This window comes from Pantherophis guttatus, chromosome 1, assembly GCF_059756535.1.
Source record: "Pantherophis guttatus breed Tessera chromosome 1, ASM5975653v1, whole genome shotgun sequence".
In the NCBI taxonomy this organism is placed as follows: domain Eukaryota; kingdom Metazoa; phylum Chordata; class Lepidosauria; order Squamata; family Colubridae; genus Pantherophis; species Pantherophis guttatus.
In genome coordinates, this window is record NC_142063.1 from 19,940,646 (window position 1) to 19,965,114 (window position 24,469).

Genomic DNA, 24,469 nt, shown 5'->3' on the forward strand with positions numbered 1-24,469 from the left:
ATCTAATCTGGGTGGCTGAGAATGAGGGCCAGTTATCAAATGCTCAAAATTAATCACATGACCATATGGAGGGGGTTTGGCCATCAGAACTTCGGAACTGGGTCATAAGGGGCAGGTATCTGTCTAATTTTAAATAGTCGCTAAGCAATAGGTTGTAATTCAAGGACTACGTGTAATGGGAAAACAACAGACATTTAACAATCTCAACAGTGAATCTGAGAAAATCGGGCACAAATTGTTTTTCCATAAATAAAAGAAGTGAGCAACTGGGCCTCATGTGCTCCAGGTATACCAGCAAAACATCTGTATTCCCTAGAGAAACTGATAGCATCTGCAAATGCCCAGAGACAGAAATAGTTTGCAAGCTCGTGTGCGTCAGGACTGGGCATTTTTTCTCCTGCAGTTTCCTGCATGTGTGTCTCCTGTGACTGGGCAGTGGAACAGGTGCAGCTCACCAAACTGAACTGTCTACTGGAAGGTGGGAGATTGGGTTTCCAAGTAGCAGAACCAAAGCGGGGATCACCTTACAGCTTTTCTGTTCCACCTGCAACATCAATAATTTAATCGAGGCCATCGTCCCCTTTGTTCAAACACCTGGCATCTCAATGCTGCGGAAGTCTGGAAAGCAGTGCAAGAAAGACAACAGAAAGCAGCAGAAGGGGTCCCCCATGGAAAACGGTGTGGCCCAGGAGTCTGGAGGCTCTCAGCCTGCTGCAGAAGGGGGAAGAGGTGCTCGGGGCCAGAATGGCGCAGTTCCAAGACCACCCCAGCCGCCACCCCGGGTGCGGCCTCGGCTCATCTTCCACACCCAGCTGGCTCACGGAAGCCCCACTGCCAAGATTGAAGGGTTCACCAGTGTTAAGGAGCTCTATGCCAAAATTGCAGAGGTCTTTGACATCTCCTCAACAGAGGTAAGGAAGGGGGCCGCTTAGTGTGCTGGAAGCATTGAAGGAAAGGGCTTGGCTCTCAGCCTTTCAGCCAAGTGGGTGGCCTGGTCCTTGGCACTGGAAAAGATTCACCAAAGCATTAGGCAAGGAGACCAGGCTCCAATGCCCATGATGGGTAGTTAGATGTTCAGCGTGGCTGTACTGTAGTCTATATTTTTTTTCTTTTTTTAAAAAAATTTGATTTATATGCTGCCCTTCTCTGGAGACTCAGGGCTGCTTACAATGCGTTAAGCAATAGCTTTCATCCTTTTGTATATTTATACAAAGTCAGCTTATTGCCCCCACAAACTGGGTCCTCAATTTACCTACCTTAGAAAGGATGGAAGGCTGAGTCAACCTTGAGCCTTGGCGAGATTCGAACCTGCAGTAATTGCAGGCATCTGGTCTTAATAACCAGTTTAATAACAGGGTGCCTTAGACCACTGTACTACCAAGGCTCTGTATATTACTGTGTTACTGGGAGGGAGGGAAGAAGGAAGGAAGAAAGGAAGCAAGGAAAATGGGAAGAGGAAGGAAGGAGATAAGGAAGGGGAGGAAGGAAGGAAAGAAGGAAGGGGAGGAGGAAGGAGGGAAGGAAGGAAGGAAGGAAGGAAGGAAGGGCAGAAGGGAGGAAAGAAAGAGGAGAGGAAGGAAGGTACAGTGTGCTGATGCAGCAAGCATCCCATTAAGAATATATGGTAACAAGATGAAATGCTCAGCATCTTGCCAGAAGAGAGGTATTTTTGTATAGATATTCTGAAAAATACTTCAAGTATTACACATAAGAAACAACAAAGGAGTCCAGGGAAAAAGACCATGAAATAGCTCAGGATAACAGAACAGAGAAAAATACAAATGATTAATTATCAGGTTCCAGGACCAAAGAGGGATTGGGAATGAGAAGGCACGAAGGGGCAACTGAAGAGCTTTCACTGTGTCTGGAAGCAGACTAAAAGCTGGGTCAGCAATGTTTAGGCCTATGAAAACTTCAGCTTTGTCTTTGTCTTTTGTCTTTTATTAGATTTATATACCGCCCTACTCCCGAAGGACTCAGGGCGGTGAACAGGCACAAAATAAAATACATAAATACAAAAGTTAAAAGATATAATTAAAACCAGATTAAATAATTTAATTAAATTAAAAAATTAAAATTAAAAAATCCCAGTAATTTAAAACAAATTAAAATTTCGATGTAAAAGAATTTTAAAACAGGGAAGAAAATTAGGCCAGGCTGGCTTGCTGGAATAGAAGAATCTTAAGAGCACGGCGGAAAGTGCGTAGATCCGGGATCCTCCGTATCTCCGGGGGGAGCTCGTTCCAGATAGTGGGTGCCCCCACAGAGAAGGCCCTCCCCCTGGGGGCCGCCAGTCGACATTGTTTAGCTGACGGCACCCAGAGGAGCCCCTCTCTATGAGAGCGTACCGGCCGGTGGAAGGCTGCTTGTGGTAGTAGGCGGTCCCGTAAATAACCTGCAGGTTAAAGAAGAGTAAGGAGTTAAGGAGTAATTTGAACTGCAAAGCTCAGTTCCCACAAAGTTTACAGTCTATGGCAGGAGAAGATGGGTGATAGGAAGGACAAAAATAAGCATTACTAGGGAAGAATAATCTTAAATATAGATTCATTTATGCGGGGGGTGGGGGGAGTCTTTTCCAGTCCAGTGTGAAGATGCCTGTATAAACTCCATATTTTCTTCCCCATTTTAATCGTACCACTTCTGCTTCTAAAAGCAACAGGCAAAAAGAGGGCTTTGCCCTCAGATTTCCTGACCTTTTGACTTCTTCCACAGAGACCTTTCCCCTATATAAAATATAAATGCATTTGCACCTCCTTCCAGATTCTGTTCTGCACTTTGAACACCCACAAAGTAGATATGCAGAAACTGCTGGGCGGCCAGATTGGTTTGGAGGACTTCATTTTCGCTCATGTCCGCGGTGATACCAAGGAGGTGGAGGTCACCAAAACAGAGGATGCTCTGGGACTCACCATCACAGATAATGGGGCTGGTTATGCTTTCATCAAGGTAGGCCTTTGGGAATAAGGTAAAAGACTGACATGCTGATTTGCAATAGCCATGTTTCTACCTCCAGTAGAATGTGGTACAGCATATGTGATACCTTGCTCAACAGTAGTAACTGTGAGAGGGATCTTGGAGTCCTAGTGGACAACCATTTAAATATGAGCCAGCAGTGTGCAGCAATGGAATACTGGATCCAGTTTTGGTCGCCATGATGTAAAAAAGATGTGGAGACTCTAGAAAGAGTGCAGAGAAGAGCAACAAAGAAAATTGTACCTTTTCCTCATTATTTCTTAATAGTTTCTCATTCAAATACTATGCAGGTCCAACCCTTCTTACAGAGGTGTCTACAAAGCATGGTCAAAAAAATCAAAATGGCAGCCACAATGGTGCAATCAAAGTTTTGCCGGTTTAAAAAAATATGTGGAACTTTGTTTGTGCTGCTGCAAAAATTTTGACGTTTTTACCATACCCTGTCACCAGTGTTACTCAACCTTAGCAACTTGAAGATATCTGGACTTCAACTCCAAGAATTCATCAGCTAGCATGCTCATTGGGGAATTCTGGGAATAGAAGTCAAAACATCTTCAAGTTGCTAAAGCTGAGAAAAATTGCTACTCCTGCCTCACTTTTCAAGGTCAGTCAAGGTCATTAGGCCATAAACAGGATTATTCTCTTTCTAAACCTTCCTTTTTTTCTACTTCCCCATTTTATAGCGTATTAAGGAAGGTAGTATAATGAACCGCATTCCAACGGTCTCTGTTGGGGACAGCATTGAAGCCATTAATGACCAAACCATTGTCGGATGCCGCCACTACGAAGTTGCCAAGATGTTGCGCGAGATGCCCCAGGCACAGCCATTTACTTTGCGCTTGGTGCAGCCTAAACGAGCTTTTGGTAAGTGGATATTTGAGCACTGAAGAGAGGGCTGGACCGCAGAGTCCCACCATAGGCATAGCATCACAGCCCAGCATCACTGAGGAACAGTCAGTCGGTCACTTTAAATGCCCTCCAATAGTTTTTGAGCCAGCAAAAATAAATGTATAAAATATTGTTTTTCTCCCCTGATGGTCAAGGTCTTTTCTGTTTCATTGATGAGACCAGAGAGCAAGTGGTATTGTTCTTATAATTTTCGTATGGAAGAAGCTAAGTAAACGATTTGCGGATTCTCTTGGTTGCTTTTTCCTTCCTGCTGAGCATTTCCGCCAGCAAGAAAAACAATGACTAATCCTCCGTAATGCATGGTTGATCCCAATGTTGATGGGTTCGTTGAACAGCAAGTTTAGTCACTTGTAACATTGTCCAATAGATGTGAGGTACAGAGAGAGATGTTCAGCTTCTTCTTAGACCCTTCTCCATATCTGCAGTCTTTCTCCAGGTTCTTTTGGACACGGGTTAAGAACCAGTGGTGAAATGTAAAATTTGTTACTACCGGTTCTGTGGGCGTGGCTTGGTGGTGGTGGGTTAATGTGACTGGGTGGGCGTGGCCAACTTTTTTTTTTTACTTTTAAAAGCACTTTTTTTACAACCTATTCAGCCAAAGAGGTTGTAAAAAAATGCTTTTAAAAGCTCTGACGATCCCAGCTAAGTTGCCTGATCATTAGAGGCTTTTTTTCTTTTAAAAGCATTTTTTTTTGCTTTTAAAAGAAAAAAAAAGCCTTTGATGATTGTGCGGCTAAGCTGGGATCGTCAGAGCCTTTTAAAAGCATTTTTTTACAACCTCTTCGGCCCAAGAGGTTGTAGAAAAAAATGCTTTTAAAAGGCTCTGACGATCAGGCAACTTAGCTGGGATCGTCAGAGCCTTTTAAAAGCATTTTTTAAATAATCTCTTCGGCTGAAGAGGTTTTAGAAAAAATGCTTTTAAAATTAAAAAAAAAAGCCTCTCATGATCGCACGGCTCAGCTGAGCATGGGGGAGGCAGGGATTTTTGCTACTGGTTCTCCAAACTACCCACCGCCATCGCTACCGGATCAGGCGATCCGGTCAGAACGGGGGGAGCATTTCACCCCTGTTAAACACTCTTTCAAAAGAGCACTAGGCCCGTGTTCAGGAAGAGGCCAATGGATGTCACAAGCCATAAAGAAAGGATTATAATCATGATCAGGGGTTCTTGCACTCTTGCTGATTAGCTAGGCTGACAGGTTTGAAAGAGTTATACAGAATGAATTATGGAATAATAAAACTGTAGATTTGGAAAGGACCACAAAGATCATCAGATTCATGGGTGTCAAACTCACGGCGTCACATTGCTGTCACGTGATGCATCACAACATTTACCTCCCCCCCTTTGCGGAGCTGGGGTGGGCGTGGCCTGCGCATGATGCATCCGGCCTGCAGGCCCCCAGTTTGACACCCCTGATCTAGTTCAATCCTCTGCAACATGCAGGAAGACCAATCAAATCCCCTATGAAAGGTTTTCTTAAAAACCTTCAAAGATGGAGAATCCACAGTCTCTATAGATAGAGAGACTACCGGTTGTGCAGGTAGTCATTCACGCACACCCACAATTGAGTCCAACATTTATGTTGCTAAGTGAGCCATTTGCCCCATTTTATGACCTTGCTGGCCACAGTTGTTAAGTGAATCACTGCAGTTGTTAAATTAGTGACTTTGCTTGTCAGATGGTTGCAAAAGGAGATCATGTGACTCAGGACATGGCAACTGTCACAAATACATGCCAGTTGCCAAGGATCTGAATTTTGATCACATGACCATGGGGATGTTGCAATGGCCGTAAGTGTGAAAAATGGTCATAAGTCACTTTTTTCAGTGCTGTTGTAACTTTGAACAGTCACTAAGTGAATGATTGTAAATCGAGGACTACCTGTACTCATCTTACTTGCTTCATCAGCAATTCTGTCTCAAATTTAAACAAGATGTCAGTTGTAATGGTTGCCATTTTGCTTTTGGTCTCAGTTCATAATGCTAGTTCTTATTTGTAGAATCCCAACTGTTTTAAGTATCTGAATAATCCCCTGAACCCATGTTAATCTTGCTGTAATTTAAGATCTTTTTTAGAGGGCCTTTGCTAGAGCCCAGTGATGGCTAACCTTTTTTGCTGTCATGTGCCAAAAGTGGGGGAAGCGGCGGGGGAAGTCGTGCCCGCATGTGCCCACACTCATAATTCAATGCGCCCTGCTCCCCCGCGCATGCATGCGCAACCCCCTATGCTCCCCCCGCTTTTAGCACGTGATGGCATGGTGGGCACGGTAGGCCCGTTTTTCGCCCTCCTCAGGCTCCAGAGGCTTCCTAGGAGCCTGGGGAGGGTGAACGTGGCCTTCCCGATTCCCCGGAGGCCCTCTGGAGGCCGGAAACAGCCTGTTTCCCGACTTCCGGTCGGCCCAGAAAATCAGCTGGCCTGCGTGCACATGCATGCTGAAGATGAGCTAGGACAATGCTCGCGTGCCCACCAATATGGCTCCGCGTGCCACATAGGTTCGCCATCACGGCTATAGCCCATCCTCAACAGTGGATAAATTGGTGAAAACAAGGGACAAGGTCTTGTCTATAGTGGCACCATGATTATGAAAAGCTACCCCAAAGTGTTGACGCTTGCATTATTTAATTATTTGAGGCAGGAAATACTTTATTATTATTTTTTGCTTTAGTCTTCATTTTATTTGCTGCTTTGATTTTTGTTGTTCAGGATTATTTTCTTCTTTATTCATGTGTTCTTTCAAGCTTTGGATTTCCTTAAACTTGTTTAACTGCTCTAGATGATGATGATGATGATGATAATGATGATGATGATGATGATGATGATGATGATTTATTGAATTTGTATACCGCACTACTCCCGAAGGACTCAGGGCGGTGAACAGCCAAATAAAATACATATGATACAAATGTTAAAAAACCATTAAAATACAATTAAATAATTGGCCCGGAAAACAAAATTTAAAACACCCCAAATTCATAAGACAAATTTAAAATTTAAAAATTTTAAATTTTTTAAAAAACAATTATGTTATAAAAATCCAGTTTCGGTTAAAGCCTCTCCTGGTTTCCCTCTTTGTTTTTCCTGGTTTTCATCTCTTCATCTCTTCCTTTCTCTTCCTTTTATTTGTATCTAGCACATGAGGAAGTCAGATCAAGGGCAGAAAATCATCCTCCTTGCAGTTTGAAAAGCAGGCTGCTGTCTGATGGAAATTTTAAATATTATCACCTCCCCAAGGAGCTTGATCTTTCCTAAGGAGCAGCTGATGTATATTGTAACCTTACGAAATAATAATAAGCAGAATGGTTTGATCGGCCATTTTGAAAGAATGTCACAGATGAGAACAATTCCCAGACTGCATACCGGGGAATTTTAACAAGGATTCTTACAGCCATGCATTTCATTTAATTCAGTTTTGGTTAAAAATATGGCTTAGGATCTCAGACTGATTCAAAATTGAAGTTGATTCCCTGTTGTAACAAAGGCAAGAAAAAAAACCAACCCTCTTGTTTTCATTTCTAATTTAGGTTGCTAAAATGAAAAGAGGTTGGCATGGGAATCTGGGCTTCCCAAATGTGGGCAGATAACCGCTTCCAGGAGTCATAGCCAACATCGTCCATAGTGTAGGATGCTCAGAGTTGTATGGTTAGAAGTTCTCCATTTCTGTGAGGGAAATGTGTACAGACCAGTGGTGAAATCCAATTTTTTTACTACCGGTTCTGTAGGCGTGGCTTGGGCGTGGTGTGGCTTGGTGGGTGTGGCTTGGTGGGCGTGGCAGGGGAAGGATACTACAAAATCTCCATTCCCACTCCACTCCAGGGGAAGGATACTGCAAAATCCCCATTCCCTCCCCCCTCCCGGGGGAAGGATATTGCAAAAACTCCATTCCCACCCCACTCTGGGGCCAGCCAGAGGTGTTCTCCGAACTATTCAAAATTTCTGCTACCGGCTCTCCACAACCTGTTAGAACCTGCTGGATTTCACCCTTGGTACAGAAAATCCTTGACTTTTTTAGTGACTGAAGTTACAGCAACACTGAGTAAAGTGACTTATGACTGGTTTTCACACTTACAACTATTGCAGCATCCTCGTAATCATGTGATCAAAAGCATTTGGCAACTGGCATGTATTTATGACAGTTGCACTCTCCTGGGATCACGTGATCACCATTTATAAGCTTCCCAATTGGCTTCCAACAAGCAAAGTCAATGAAGGAAGCCAGATTTTTTTAACTAACACATGACCACCTTTGGTGGGAAGGTAACAGTGTTCCATGCGCCTTTGGTGTTTAGTCATGCCGGCCACATGACCACAGAAACGTCTTCGGACAGCGCTGGCTCTTCGGCTTTGAAATGGAGATGAGCACCGCCCCCTAGAGTCGGGAACGACTAGCACATATGTCTGAGGCGAACCTTTACCTTTACCTTTAGCCATGTTACGAAAGTGTTAGCCTAAAACATATGTGTATGATAGCATCACCTCACTGATCTCAGAAGTCTTCTTAGCAAATAACGTGTGGATGGCTGCATTCCATAGCTGGCTTTTTGTGGGTGTGTCCATAACATGCTCCCCAAATTCCAAATATGGCCAGTGGCCCAAAGGAATGCCATTCCTTTCCTAGTAGATGCTTTACTAGGTGTAATAATCAACTGCCTCTAGTCTTCAAGCCATTTTTTTATTCCACCCCCAAGAACTTCAAGGGATTCTAGCAAAAATAAAAAGTGAATTCTGTAACATTTTCATTCTGCTGAAGAGTTTTGTTGTGCTCAGACATATTCTGTTATGTCCATTGTCTTTGAACCAGATGTTGAGTCCTTGATCTTCTTTTCTCCTCCCCTCTGTAGATATGATCAGCCAGAGGACACGAAGCAGCAAGAGCTCAAGTGAGGAGAAAATAGGCAGCGGAAGGGAGACACTACGGCTGCGTGCAACGGGCACTGCCACCATAGAGCAGGCAGTGAGTATGCTCTGGGACAGGGATTGGATTAACCAGGTGCCCATATTCTCATAGTACTGTATATAAGAAACTTGGTGGCTAGTTGGAAATGAGTTGATTGCCTCAGGGGTCACCTCAGGAAAATGCCTGTTAGATACAATTGTAACAGGAGGGATTTCTGAAGGGTCATGAGAAGGCACCAAATTTTCATTGCTTCTGAAGCTTCTGTGCAGCCCAGTGTTTTTCATCCTTGGCGGTTTGAAGATGTGTGGACTTCAACTCCCAAAATTCCTCAACCATCTGGGGAATTCTGGGAGTTGAAGTCCACACATCTAAAAGTCGCCAAGGTTGAGAAACACTACAAGAAGTTTATTTATTTATTTATTTTATTTATTTTTCTTATATGCCGCCCTTCTCCCAAAGGACTCGGGGCGGTTCACAGAAATTAAAACGATGAAAACAATAAAAATAGCTACTAAAATAATCAATTAAAATCTCCCAATTAAAAATCACCCATCAGATCGGCAAATTTGTTGGAAAAGCCATGTCTTCAGGTCACGGCGGAAAGAGCAGAGGTTGGGGGCCATCCGGAGCCCCGTGGGTAACCCATTCCTGAGGGTCGGTGCACCCACAGAGAACACTCTCATCCTGGGTGCCACCAGCCGACAATGTCTGGCCGATGGCACCCGGAGGAGGGCTGTCCTATGTGAGCGCACAGGGCGGTGGGAGGCAGGCAGAAGGTGGTCTTGCAGGTACCCCAGGCCCATACCATGCAGGGCTTTATAGGTAAGTACCAGCACCTTGAAGCGGATCCGAAGGACCACCGGTAACCAGTGCAACTCGTTGAAGTTCTTGTCAACACTGGCATTTCAGTTCCATTTGATCTCCTTCCTTCCTTCCTTCTGTTCACAGCCAAGTGAGTTTGAGGAGGAAGCTGCTGAAAAAATGGATGAGTTATTGGAAAGCTACATGGGCATTCGTGACCTCGAATTGGGTGAGTAGGGAATGACGCATGATATGGTTGAAAAAAAATGTGATTCCTTTCACCTTGCCCTCACTACTGCCTGGGTGGGACCTCCAGATTAGGAGACAGCCTACCTTCAGATTCTGAATTTGGGGAATTATATTGTAGAATAGTGTTTCTCAACCTTGACAATTTAAGATGTGCAGACTTCAACTCCCAGAATTCCCTAGCCAGCTGGCTAGGGAATTCTGGGAGTTGAAGTCTGCCACAACTTAAAGTTGCCAAGGTTGAAAAACATGGCTGTAGAGAAGGGTGCTGAATCTGGATGGCTATTGAGGAAGATGGATTTTCAGTTTGCTACAGCAAGACAATCCGTACATGTTTTTGTGTGAAATGAAGCTAATAATTAAAGAGAGATAAAGAGAACTGTCCTAGACAGGGATCTTTAGGTTTTGATGAACCTTCTCTTAATTTTGTCTAAAAACGATACCAGAAGTAGACAACGTGGCACCCTTGGATATCCGTGTGCTTCCCATCTCCTCCATTGAATTTAAGGAGATGGAACTGGTGGATCATCCACCAGATTGGTATCCATTAAGGCTTCTTGATTAAATTAATAATCAAACAAGGATCCTGGCTAATTATTGAATTAACTGGGTAGCGAGCATGCCAAAACCTTCATATTTATTTGCAGGAGTGCCTGTAGGCTCCGTGGGCTCTCATTGAGATGTTGAACAGCATCCTAGAGTACGCTTTGTCTTCAGCTGGGTGTCCCACTACAAGCCAAGCCCTCCCTAGCAGCCTTTTTATGAATGCACTCAGAATACATCCAAATATGTTTTTGCTCCAAATGATGTTTTATCCCTGTGCTGAATCCTAACCTCTGGCCCATTTTCCACAGCATCAAGCATGGTAGAGATCACCAAAGAATGCCAGAGCCCTGAAGACTTTGCTCGCGGACTGGATTCGCTCCTGGGTGAATTTGCCTTCCCGGAAGATTTTGTCTCAGAGGTCTGGACTGCAGTTTGCAAGAGCAGGGAAATCCCTGAGTAGTTTCAGGAGATGAGTTGGGCAATGAAAGCTGTTTCTTTTCTTTGCCACCCCACTCACCCTTTTCTTCTTTTCTCCACTCTGCAATTCTCCATATCTTGCATGCACTGGCATCCACATCTGGGATTTCCATCCAGAATTATCACCCATGGCTCAAGGATGACACCTTTGCAAAATTTCCAGAAGTGACAGTAGCACCAATGACCACATGCTCTCCTACCGGGGTGGAAGGAACTTACCTGTATGGAGGGAACAGAGAGATACTACCATTTGGGTGGTTACTTCTAGTTAGCATCTATATGGGATCTTCTTCCAGTAGTATTCCAAAATACAATTGCTATCCTGTAGGCAGGGGTGGGCTGCTGGGGGTTCGCAGGGGTTCGGGAGAACCTCTAGCTAAGATTCTGTGCAGTTCGAAGAACTCCCAAATCCCACTCCTGGCTGGCCCCTCCCACCCCTCCCCTCCCAGGAGTCCCCATGTGACCTGTTTTGGATGCAGGTAAATGCAGGGCACACATGGAGGTTTGGAGAGGGCGAAAAACAGGCCTACTGGAAGTTCAGGAAGTCCGTTTCCAGTCTCCAGAGCCTGGGAACCCTCCTGGAGACTCGAGGAAAGCCTCCGGAGCCCGGGGAGGGCAAAAACACTTCCCCCCCCGCCGTGGTATAGGAGGCCGACTAGGCCACGCCCACCATGGCCATGCCCACCCAGCAACCGGGCAGAGAACCCCTTGCTAAAAATTTTGAAGCCCACCCCTGCCTGTAGATCTACGTTAACAGGTCAGGATGGCATCTTCTCTGGTTAAGATGTTTAAGTTACGCTTCTCATAATTGCAGAATAGATAGGAGAATGCTAGGAGAAACATTCTCAGCTTCTTGGCAACCCACCGCACTGCAATTTCAAGCTTCTCTTAAAGGTGGGTATTTTTAGTCCAGTTCTGTAACCGGAAAGGATTTGAACCATCATTCTTCACAGTGGTTTCTGCAGGGCATAGTGAAGTAAGTCAAGAGGACAGCCACGATAATATGACACATGCAACACCCATTAAAAATTGGAATTTCAATCTCGTAGTTGCAACTACTCTCTTGATTTTTTTTAACTATTCCCTGAGGATACCCTTGATTTCTTACGTAATTTTTTTTTTTTAGTTGGTGGTTGGTTTTTAAAAAGAAAAATCTCTTCCAAAGACCAGTCTCTTGAGCACGGGTGTCAAACTCATGGCATCACATTGCCATCATATGATGTAATGCAACAGTTTTTCCCTTCGCAGAGCTGGGGTGGGCATGTCTAACCAGGGGTGAAATCAGGGGTGAAATCCAGCAGGTTCTGACAGGTTCTGGAGAACCGGTAGCGGAAATTTTGAGCAGTTCGGAGAACCAGCAAATACCATCTCTGGCTAGTCCCAGAGTGAGGTGAGAATAGAGATTTTGCAGTATCCTTCCCCTGCCATGCCCACCAAGCCATGCCCACAGAACCGGTAGTAAAAAAAAATGGATTTCACCACTGGGTTGAAATGCTACAGGTTTGGACTGGTTCGTCCAAACCAGTAGTAAAAAATGCCAATGATCAGCTGTGCCGTGCGATTTATATTCGCTAGAAAGCAGGAAATCCTGCTTTACTGCGCACAGCGCATGCGTGCGCAAAGCAAACCGGTAGCAAAGCGAATCAGTAGCAGACTTCGGAGCATTTCACCCTTGTGGCTAGTGCGTGACGCATCTGGCCCACTGACGCAGCTGCCAATTTGACACCTCTGCTCTTGAGGAAAGCAAGGCTCCTCACCTACCCTTCAATGAATTGCCCAACATATAACGTATAGTCATTTTGAAGACCCATTTGGAGCAAACGCAATCTTCACCCTGCATAGACAATTTCATTTGTTCCTAATTAGTTTCAGGAGGCCTCAAAGAGAATAACTGGGCTATTAAGTCCAATCATTTTATAGACTCATTCATAGAGTTGGAATGGATAACTTCCTTTCACTATGCAGAGATGCCCAAGTTCCAACTCATAATTAATTAATTTCTGCCTGAATATATGCAAGAAAAGGGAGATCATCCGAGGATTCATTGTTAGTATTAATGGAAGAGAATATTTGTAGCTACCCGTATTCCACTTGATTATATGTGAGAAGGGTGTGGTAGAAGACACCTAAAGTTGAAAGGAGTATGGGTAGTCCCTGATTTATGACCACAACTGAGCCAAAAATTTGTTACTAGGCAAAACATTTTACAGGCAGTCCTCAACTTACAACAATTCATGTAGTTCAAAGTTACAACGCAGGGGTGAAATGTAAAATTTGTTACTACCCGTTGTGTGGGTGTGGCTTGGTGGTGGTGGTGGGGTAATGTGACTGGGTGGGCGTGGCCAACTTTTTTTTTCTTTTTTTAACTTTTCAAAGCATTTTTTCTAATGCTTTGAAAAGCCTCTGCTGATCAGGCAACTCAGCTGGGATCATCAGAGACTTTTCAAAGCATTTTTTTACCACCTCTTTGGCCAAGAGGTTGCAGAAAAAAATGCTTTGAAAAGCCTCTGACGATCCCAGCTGAGCCACGCGATCATCAGAGGCTTTTTTTTTTACTTTCAAAAGCATTTTTTCATCGGAAGAGGTTGTAGAAAAAATGCATTTAAAAGTTTTTTAAAAAGCCTCTGATTATTGTGCAGCTCAGCTGGGCATGGTGGCGGGGAGGGCGCAGGGATTTTTGCTACCGGTTCTCCGAACCACCCGCCGCCATCACTACCGGATCAGGATGACTGGGGACCACACCAAAGGGAGTGGTCAGAATAGAAGAATTACATTGAAGTGGTTTAGTTATGGAAGGCGAAGAAATGAAGATGGAAGAATGAATCAAAATGAAGGATCCGAGAAAGGAGTTTGGGTGGCGGGCTGATCTTGCTGAGAGCCTCAAAAAGAGAGAGTAGAAAAATTTAAAGAAAAAATGGTGGTGTATGAAGTGCTCTATGGATATTGGGAACAAAGATGATTTGTGACGATAGGAAGGCATGGAGGAGTCCCTTGGGAGTTGGGCGGCATAGAAATTTGATAAAGTAAATTAAATTATTGGTGTAAACAAGTTTTCACTGTGTTTCCTTTCCTTTTTCTTATCTTCTGTTATTTTTTTTTCTAAGCTATTTCATACTCCATGTCTAAGCACAATATATATAATCCTCTCACCCACTCTGACATGATAATTATGTGTTTGTGTTTTATATGCAATTTTGTTTATGTCTGTCAGTTTGTTTTTGAAATAATTAAAAATATTTTTAATTAAATATTAATGTTAATATGCCCCTAAGGATGGTTGGTATTGGATGTGTAGGACTATTCCTGAGCCAGCCATCTTTGGGGGTTTTTCTGGGTCGGAGGTGGGCAGCTGTGGCCCCTTTGCAGCCTGTGGACTTCAACTCCCAGAATTGAATTCAACTGCCATGCTGGTCTAGGAATGCTGGAAGTTGAAGTCCACAGGTCATAAAGGGACCATGGTTGCTTACCCCTGATCTGCAGAAACCCCTAAAGATGGTTGGTATTGGATGTGTAGGACTATTCCTGAGCCGGCCATCTTTGGGGGTTGTCTGGGTCGGAGGTGGGCAACTATGGCCCCTTTACAACCTGTGGACTCCAATTCCCAGAATCCCTCAGTTAGCATGATAGAGCTGGCTTGTAACAAAGCCTACACAAAGCAATTCAGATGGACTAGATTTGGTTGAAGTTAATGCATGTCTCACTTGCAAAAACCTGTTTAATAATTTACTAATGAATTAAAGGGCCAGGCCCTGATGTGTAGCATGACTGTTGTTGTTTTTTTCCAAACTCCACGTCGAAGCCAAAGCAGCCATTCTTAATGACATCATGGGCTTCTCTTAACCTCATTGGCTGGAGGTTGCCATGGCAAATGTCAACATTTCTAGCACTGTTGATTCTTTTGGACAGCAGCACCGCAAGACCCAGTTCAAAATACCTGGATCGGAAGAAAAGCGACTCCAAAATTATTTTATTTAGTATTTATTTAAAAAAGGGGGCAAGATCAGAAAAAGCAGACAATGTCATTGGAGGATCTCTCGGCAAGCAATAGGAATCTCCGTCTCCAGGTAGAGGAGCTGAGAGAGAACATAGCCAGCTTGGACTCCGAGAACCAGGAGTTTCTCCGAGACAAGGAATACATCAAAGAGCAGCATAAGTGTCTTCGGGAGACAGTGAATCACCTTAAGTCCTCCATGGAACACCTGCAGAAAACTGTGGAGGACATCAGAGAAAGTTTGGATCACGTCAACATGGCGATCCACGAATTAGCGCTGCAGAACAAGTCTTTGGTGACAGCCAACAACGACCTCAACCAGGAAATGCACGAGGTCACCAGCCAAGTGGCCGTCTACAAACATGACAAACCTACCCACGAGAATGACCTCAAGGAGATGCAGAACCTTCCGTCGGAGGTTCACAAGTACCTGCGTAACCTGGAGGATAAACTGTCTGAGATGGAGCACAACTACTGCGTGGAGAAAACCCAATCCGGCCAACTGAAGGAGAAAGTCACGGCTATTCAGAGAGCCAGAGAACACCTGAGGAACCGCATCAAAGACCTGCAGAACCAACAAGATCTCTGCGTGCAGCAGGCCACGTTTATGCGGCTGGACCAGGAGAACCAGGTGCCAACGGGCATCCTGATGCATGAACTTGTGGAAGCCAGGCTGGTGGGAGTGGCCCAGGATGGGTCAAAGGAAAGGAAGTTTCTGCGTTGGTTATGGGTGGCAGCCAAAATGCTGATGATGTTGCTGTTTGGCTGCTGTCTAATCCTTGGCCTTGTCTTGGCATACACTCACTTTTTTAATCCGTTGTTCATCTCTGAGACACTTGTGGTGCTCCTGAGTGACCAGAGCATTGAGAAACTTGTGCACCATTTCTCCCCGTATCTTGTACAGAGAAACGATGGCCTTTTACCATTTTGAGAAATGAAATTCTCTCTCTCTCTTCCTTGACTTACTCCCTAGGATGCAAGTAGAAGAGCATACCTGATAATTGAATTTGGTGGACAGCAAAAATGGATTCTGTGTCTTGGTCTCCAGGGTTGGAAACATATAATCCCTAGATATATGTATATAGATCTTTTTTCTATTGTTGGCCCTATCTTTTTTTTTTTTTGTATTGTTTTCTTGTTTCTTCTTTTGGCTTTTGCTTAATTAAAGACAATCAAAAATAAAAATTATAAAAAAAAGAAATAATTAAAAATATTTTTAAAAACCGCTTCTTTTGCAGTATTTCATTAATATATGTCATGGAATGAGCCTCACTTCATTTTCCTCTGCTTGCAGACGTCTGATTACCTAACTAGGTAACACCATCAGTGCCCTAATGAGACATCTACAAGCAAACGACCACATTTAGGGAACACCAAGGGACTCCACAATCTACTTTATTGTGTTTATAAAGTCTAGCACTTTTTCATAATAGCATTAAACCCATGGATATAAGGGGCCTGTGTAAGACCTGACAGTATTGGGAGAAAAGGACAAACGCTACTTTAAAACTGAAGCCACTAAGGTTAATTGCTCAGCTGTGGCTATCTGCTAGCTAAGCAAACAGCATGAAGTCACAGCAGATAAAAGGAAGTACTGTGTTTCCCCGAAAATAAGAGCCTGTCTTATATTTTTTTGAACCCCGAAATAAGTGCTTGGCCTTATTTTTGGGGATGTCTTATTACTTTGGGGCGTGTTGAGCAAGATGGGGCTCCTCTTGCCATCTTACCTGATTTCCAGCTCTTTCTCCCTAACCCTAACCAGAGGAAATGGTGGGGACCGGCTGTGCATGCATTTAAATATTTTCGGGGAGGGCTTATTTTCAGGGAGGGCTTATTTTCTGGGGGGCTTATTTTTAGCGCATGGGCTCAAAAGCCCGATTGGTCTTATTATCAGGGGATGTCTGATTTTAGGGGAAACAGGGTATTGGGTAACATCCATGTCATGGTTCATAGGACATGTGGATGATTAAGTCTTTGAAAACTAGGTTTTTAAATTTAATTAATTAATTAAATTTATATGCCGCCCCTCTCCGAAGACTCAGGGCGACTCACAATACATTTAAAAAATCATTATAAAAAGACATTGAAAAATTAAAAACATTAAAAACTCATTCACACCATTCATGGCTGGATCTTGCCAGATCACAAGAGCGAGATCAACGGCCCCAGGCCTGCCAGAAAAGCCAGGTCTTCACCGCTTTTCGGAAGGCCAATAGGGTGGAGATGGTCCGGACCTCAGGAGGTAACTGGTTCCAGAGAGCTGGGCAGCCACAGAGAAGGCCCTCCCCTGCGGGCCCGCCAGCCGACATTGTTTAGCTGACGGGACCCGGAGGAGACCAATTCTGTGGGATCTTACCGGTCGCTGGGAGCCATGCGGCAGAAGACGGTCTCGAAGATAACCTGGCCCTGAGCCATGTAGGGCTTTAAAGGTAATAACCAACACCTTGAATTAAATCACAGTAACAAGAACCTAACACTTATATTTACTGTTTGAACACTGTACAGTTGGCTCTTTATATACAATTTGTTATGGACACTTCAGGACACTTTTAAGTTCCTCTGCATCATGGATGGAATTTATGACAGATTCCAAAATATATCTGCCATTTATAACTCTCTCAATACTTCCCAACTCTTCTTTGACAGCTATTCTTTCCTGTCCCCAAACTTCACTCCATGAAAGTGAAACACTCCACCTAAAACAGCTCTACCTTGAAGCTTCTAAAGTTTTTCTTTTTCTGGAGTATATCTACCAAAATGTTTCCTTCAAGGTACAGAATACAGGAGGGATCGCCTCTTCTCCTCCTTTCCATCTCTGTTTTGCTCTATTATGTTCATAAAGGGATTAGGACTGGAGTAACCAAAGTTTACTCCCTACATGGCTGGCTGGGGAATTCTGGGAGTTGAAATCCACAAGTCTTAAAGTTGCCAAGGTTAGACACCCTTGATTTACAGTATTACATCTAGTGCCTTTGGAAACTTCTATGCATGTGAATATATATAGATATGTGTGTAGATCAGAAGGGACTCGGTGGCTCAGTGGCTAAGACGTTGAGCCTGTCGATCGAAAGGTAAGCAGTTCAGCGGTTCGAATCCCTAGTGCCGCGTAACGGGGTGAGCTCCTGTTACTTGTCCCAGCTTCTGCCAACCTACCAGTTTGAAAGCATGTAAAAAATGCAAGTAGAAAAATAGGGACCACCTTTGGTGGGAAGGTAACAGCGTTCCGTTCGCCTTTGGCATTTAGTCATGCCAGCCACATGACCACAGAGACATTTCCGGACAGCGCTGGTTCTTCGGCTTTGAAACGGAGATGAGCGCTGCCCCCTAGAGTCAGGAACAACTAGCACATATGTGTGAGGGGAACCTTTACCTTTTTATGTAGATCAGGTAAATTCTTGCCTATTGCTCAGAGCTGAAGAAGCTTCTTGGATGAGAAGTAAAATGTCTCCAAAGAAAAACCAGAAAGTCCAACTGCCTCTTGAAAAAGCACCTTTGGGACAACCATGATCTGAATGACTGAGAATCTCCATAAACGTATTAGTCATGTCCTTAGAAGAGAATAACTGCATTGAGTTGCCTTTTATCCAGATTTGGCCAGCTAGCTGAGGCTTTAAAAAAATTTTTTTTTAAATTTAGCTGATGCTTATTAAATAAATAAACATCAAGCTTTTTAAATTTTTGCTGGCTGAACTGAGTGATGTGCTCCTTTGCTTCAGTCTGGATATAGGGATTGCTTGGGGCAGACTAAACTGGGAATATCCACAGTAATTTTCCAATGCTTCGAAATCCAGCTTGCCAGGATAGTGAAAGGATCCCAAAAACGACGATCACAAGTATATTGTATACTGCCACAGGATTTATTACTGCAACAATCGTTTCTTTTGAATAAATCCATGCATTTTGAATTGCCCTGGTCATCCTGCATTTAGTCGTCTCCTCTGAAATCCCTCTAGGGATCAATTTCCCCATTAACTTTATTTATTTATTTATTGAATTTATATTGCCACCTATTCGCCCATGGTGACTCAAGGTGGTTTACAGAATGTAAGACCAACTTTCTGCTTAAAAACTGGCTCCTTCTCTTCACCTGCGTCAGGTTGCCAAACTACAGGTAATCCTGGAATTACGACCATAATTGAGCCTGGAAATTACAGGCAGTCCTTGACTTACAACATTCTGCTTAGTGACCGAAGTTACAACAGCGCTGAAAAAAGTGACTTACGACCATTTTTCACACTGGTGACCGTTGCAGCATCTCCATGGTCATGTGATTTACATTTGGATGCTTGACAACTGACTCACATTTATGACGGTTGCAGTGTCCCGGAGTCACATAATCACCATTTGCAACCTTCTGACAAGCAAAGTCAACGGAGAAGCCAGATTCACTTAACAACCGGGTTACTAATTTAACAACGGCAGGGATTCACTTAACAAATGTGGCAAGAGAAGTTGTAAAATGGGGCAAAATTCACTTCACAAATTTCTCACTTAATAACTCAATTAATTGTGGCTCAATTGTGGTCGTAGGTTGAGGACTACCCGTACAGTTGTAAGTCATGATGGACATAAAGCGGGTCACTAGGTAACCAGACCAAGTTTTAGGACTTTTTTCCATGGTGGTTTTTAAGTGAATCCATTGTTTTGCTATGGGCTAAGTTTTGCTGGAAATCTGGCAAAACCATCGCAAATCACGGCTAAGTGACTGCGGGGTACTGCAAACTGCCATAAGGGCGGCCCAGTTGCGTCCCAAATGCAGTCAAGTGACTGCAAGAGGTGGGGGCCGCCCTTATGGCAATTTGCAGAACTTTGGAATTGGATTGTAAGCAGCTTTTGGGGTGGCTGTGGGGGCTGGAACTTCAAGCGGTCACTAAACTACCAGTCGTAATTTGAGGACTACTTGTATCTTCCTATTCTGAAGAACTGTCCTTCCTACTCTTGGAAAGATTCCAATGTGAAGCTACATGCTATATTTGGGGCTATGGGTTGTACCATGGCGGGAGCTTCTGGAGCTGAAAGGCCACATCCAATGGAATAGCTCTCAACTTTGAAACGGATTGGGCCTGTCGCAGCCATTTTCACCGTTTCTCTGCTTGATAGACTTTGGGCAGGGGTGGGGAGGAGGAAGGCGCTCTGGAATGTCAGACCAGACATCAACACCTTACTATCTCGTGGAATCAAGCAGGGGTGAAATGCTCTGATCTGGTAGTGATGGCGGCGGGTGGTTCGGAGAACCAGTAGCAAAAATCCCTGCCCCCACCCCCACCCCATGCCCAGCTGAGCCGCGCAATCATCAGAGGCTTTTTTTTTTGTTACTTTTAAAAGCATTTTTTCTACAACCTCTTTGCCTGAAAAAATGCTTTTAAAAGTAACAAAAAAAAGCCTCTGATGATCGTGCGGCTCAGCTGGGATGGTCAGAGCCTTTTAAAAGCATTTTTTCTACAACCTGTTCAGCCGAAGAAGTTGTAGAAAAAATGCTTTTAAAAGTAAAAAAAAAAAAAAAAAGTTGGTCACGCCCACCCAATCACATTACCCCCGACCAAGCCATGCCCACAGAACCGGTAGTAAGATATTTTACATTTCACTGGAACAAAGGTCATCCCAACAGGTGCCGGCCAGAGACTGGAAGAGGTTACCAAACAGACGCCAGAACATGTATTTGGACAATATGACCAGTGACAAGGAGGGAGGGTGTGTGTCTATTCTTGAACTATACTGAAAGCGCGGGAAATAACCAGAGCTGGTTTTCGCATTTCAAAAGTGCTGATATGATGTACTCAATAAAGCAGTTCTTTGAGAAAGCTGAAAGTCTCAAGAGTTGCTGGGTTGGTTGGGTTCATTACTCGGAACGTCGACAATAGCAATAGCAATAGCACTTAGACTTATATACCACTTTACAGTGCTTTACAGCCCTCTTTAAGCGGTTTACAGAGTCAGCATACTTATCCCAAGAATTTGACTCCTCATTTTACCGACCTCAGAAGGATGGAAGGCTGAGTGAATCTGGTGAGCCTGGTGAGATTTGAACTGCCAAATTGCAGGCAGCCGGCAGTCAGCAGTCAGCAGAAGTAGCCTGCAGTACTGCATTCTAACCACGGCCCTTATACTTATACTGTAGCTTAGAGATAAATCATAGTACACTCCCAGGGTCTTTACCCCAATGCAGACTATCAAGCAGTATAGATCAGGTAGTCCTCGACTTACAACCATTTATTTAGTGACTGTTCAAAGTTACAGTGGCACTGAAAAAAGTGATTTATGATAATTTTTCACACTTATTCGACCCCTGCAGCATCCCCATGGTCACGTGATCAAAATTTGGTTACTTGGCAACCGGCATGTATTTATGTCGGTTGTAGTGTCCCGGGATCATATGACTTCTTTTACGACTTTCTGACAAGCAAATTCAGTGGGGAAGCCAGGTTCACTTAACAACTGTGTTGCTAATTGAACAATTACGGTGATTCGCTTAACAACTGTGGCAAGAAGCATCATAAAATGGGGCAAAAAACTCACTTAACAACTGTCTTGCATAGCAATGGAAATTTCGGGCCTAATTGTTGGTCGTAAGTTGAGGACTACCGGTAAAGCATAGCACTCAAGAGCTCTCTTGCCCTGTTAAAGAGGGAATCCTATGAGCTGGACCTTCCTCGGGCTCAACACAAGATCTTGCTACTGGAACACCGATTCCTGAGTAAATTTCCTCCGTAGGGATGGATTGAGCACCGGGTAGAGAGAGACAATAGAAGGCCTGCTCTTGAAGCTGGGGTAGATGCGTCTCAGTACCGCTCGGCGGAAGAGGATGTAGACCCAGGGATCGAGAATCTGGTTCCAAGTGGCCACCCGGAGGTAGATGAGCAGCAACTTCTCGGTGTCCTCTGGGATCTGATTGGAAGGCAGGTTAGAAGGGGGCTCTTGAAGGGCTGTCTGGAGAATGAGTATCTGGAGAAGAGAAAGATGGGATAACAAGAGATACAACAATATTTCAATACCAGTGGTGGGTTTCTACCGGTTCACCCCAGTTCGGGCGAACCGGTAGCTGCGGCGGCGGGAGGCTCCATCCGGACGTAATCATGAACGCACTGCGCATGTGCAGAAGCGTCACGCGTGAGCGAAGCAAGCACGCACGCATGCTCACAGTTCCAACCGGTAGTGAAGGTAAGTGAAACCCACTACTATGCAACACCAAGTTAACTTTGCCCAAAGAAACATCTATCACAGGGGTGTCAAACTCGTGGCGTCACTTTGTCATCATGTGACACATCGTGACTCCCCCCCTTTGCTAAACCAGGGGTGGGTGTGGCCAGCATGTGACGCATCTGGCCCACAGGCCGCGAGTTTGACACCCCTGATTTATTAGAATTGGGTTTCCCAAACTTAGCAACTTTAAGACATGTAGATGTCAACTCCCAGAATTCCCCAACCAGCATGTGGAATGGCTGGCTGGGGAATTCTGGGAGTTGAAGTCCACATGTTTTAAAGTTGCCAAGGTTGGGAAACTTGGTATTGGAAGATTGCCTAGGAGGAAAGAATATAAAATAAATTTGTTTAACCATGTGTGAAATAATAAGTGCTTTCATAAAAGATTGAAAACCCTTGATGGTTTTTTTTTATTATTATTTTTTTTTTTTTTGCTGAAACGGTTTAAAAATGACCTGGGTGATTTTTGTTAATTAAAAAAAAAAAGGTTGAATATGAGGAGAGGGGAAATATGCATAGAAACTTTAAAGGGAGAGGGAGAAAATAAGCTTGCTTGTAAGTGCTGCAAAGAAAACTGGATGGTGCTTCTTTTGGGTAATATCGTTTTTTCTTTTCTGCATTTTTTTCTTTCATCTTTCTTATTAACATTCTGCTTTAGATGTTTTCATGTTACTTTTATTTGTGCAAAAAAATTTCAATAAAAATTATATGTCGATGAGAAGAGAGATGTGGGAAGGGGTAGAGTCAGAAAGGTCCCTCCCCCCCCTCTCTCCCCCTCTCCCTCTCTTCCCTTCTCCCTCTCTCTCTCTCTCTCTCCCCCTCTCCCTCTCTCTCTCTCTCTCTCCCCCTCTCCCTCTCTCTCTCTCTCCCCTTCTCCCTCTCTCTCTCTCTCTCTCCCCCTCTCCCTCTCTCTCTCCCCCTCTCCCTCTCTCCCCCTCTCCCCCTCTCTCTCTCTCTCCCCTTCTCCCTCTCTCTCTCTCTCTCCCCCTCTCCCTCTCTCTCTCCCCCTCTCCCTCTCTCTCCCCCTCTCCCTCTCTCTCTCTTTCTGGTACACACACTGTACCACCTTAGAATCAACCATGCTGAGTACAGGGACCCAAATCAAAATGCATGTGTAATACAGGTAGCCCTCGACTTACAACCATTTATTTAGCAACTGTTGTTACAACACACTGAAAAAAATGGTTTATAATTGGTAATCATACATCACGGTATCCCCACAGTCGTGTGATTAACATTTTGGTCAGAGGTGGGTTTCACATAATTTTACCACCGGTTCGCCGCGCACTGAAAATGTGCGTGCGCGCCTTCCACACATGTGCACGCCCTTCCACACATGCGCTTTGCTCACGCGCGTGGCTTGCATGCCTGCGCGCGGCTTAGAGAACGTGGCTAAATAGGATGGCATAGCGCTGAGACGGGTGGGCGGACCCGCAAGTCAGCACTACCGGTTTACCCGAACCGGCTGAATATCACCAGTGATTTTGGTGCTTGGCAATTGGCATATATTTATGAGGGTTGCAGTGTCCGAAGCTCATACAATTGCCATTAGCAACCTCCCCAGCTGACACCCAACAAGTAAAATCAATGGGGGAAGGTGGATTTGCTTAATGACCGCATGATTCATTGAACTGCAGTGATTCACTTGACAACCACGGCAAAAAGTTATAAAAACAGACATGACTCATTTGTTTAACAACGGAAATTCTGCTCCCAATTGTGGCCGTAAGTTGAGGACTACCTATAGTGTCACTGCACCAATGTTGCAATATATTTGCTTATATCAGATATCATGACACAAGTGGGAGGGTTATTTTTCATGCTGCTAAAACAGCTAGCAACTGTTAAATTGATGGAGTAATAGAAGATGCCCTTCCTTCTCAAAAGATGGAGCCAGTCAATCTGCTGTAGGGAAGGTCCAGGGGAAACGGAGTTTTGTTGTTCTAAATTGTTTTTCATTTGAAAATAATGTTTATTTAGAGAACTTATGTTAATCATTTTTATCTTCCTTCAAATAAAGATCGGATTCTTATTCCTTGCTTCCAATCAAGACTGAAGGAGTCTGAAAACTAATATATAATTACGACATTTATACATCGTAATTGCCTGTTGTTGTTATCTTGGCATTGTCCTAGTTTCTGACACAAACAGCTGCTTTCAGCCTTTATTAAAGATATCCAGTGAAGCAAAGGTGGCAAGTTCTCAGAGCTATAATTCCACGGTCAAACTGCTTTTACCATTAGTAATTTCTTCCTAACATCCAAGCTTGGAGGCATGCTGGCATAAAAAAAAAAAGAGATTGTTTAATAAGCAGCTTAGAAGCAAATCAATTAATATATAAATTCACCAATTAAATTTAGGCCCATTTGCACTCTTACAGAAGGTTTGGCACAAAATGCAGGAAAATGTAAAACTGTAACTGAATTGGCAA

General features: G+C 44.0%; 3 protein-coding genes across 4 annotated transcripts in view; 2 read left to right on the forward strand and 1 right to left on the reverse strand.

Moving 5' to 3' along the window:
• Positions 1 to 514: 514 nt before the first annotated feature.
• On the forward strand, positions 515 to 11,888 carry GIPC3 (GIPC PDZ domain containing family member 3). Its single transcript, XM_034437769.3, has 6 exons — positions 515 to 911; positions 2,761 to 2,946; positions 3,657 to 3,837; positions 8,722 to 8,834; positions 9,726 to 9,807; positions 10,679 to 11,888. Exons 1-6 carry the CDS (start codon positions 606 to 608, stop codon positions 10,828 to 10,830), a joined length of 1,020 nt encoding a protein of 339 aa, XP_034293660.1. The 5' UTR covers positions 515 to 605; the 3' UTR covers positions 10,831 to 11,888.
• Positions 11,889 to 14,366: 2,478 nt separating this feature from the next.
• Positions 14,367 to 16,066, forward strand: LOC148116345 (uncharacterized). The gene has a single exon (XM_087894178.1). It carries the CDS (start codon positions 14,864 to 14,866, stop codon positions 15,767 to 15,769), a length of 906 nt encoding a protein of 301 aa, XP_087750304.1. The 5' UTR covers positions 14,367 to 14,863; the 3' UTR covers positions 15,770 to 16,066.
• A 2,610-nt stretch (positions 16,067 to 18,676) lies between these two features.
• The window catches only part of TBXA2R (thromboxane A2 receptor), a 53,641-nt gene continuing 47,848 nt past the window's right edge, over positions 18,677 to 24,469 (reverse strand). For both annotated transcript variants that reach the window (XM_034437768.3, XM_060694459.2), the window contains one exon: positions 18,677 to 21,780. In XM_034437768.3, the coding sequence (XP_034293659.1) occupies positions 21,511 to 21,780 (270 nt within the window). In that variant the 3' untranslated portion in view covers positions 18,677 to 21,510. The remainder of the gene's footprint in view (positions 21,781 to 24,469) is intronic.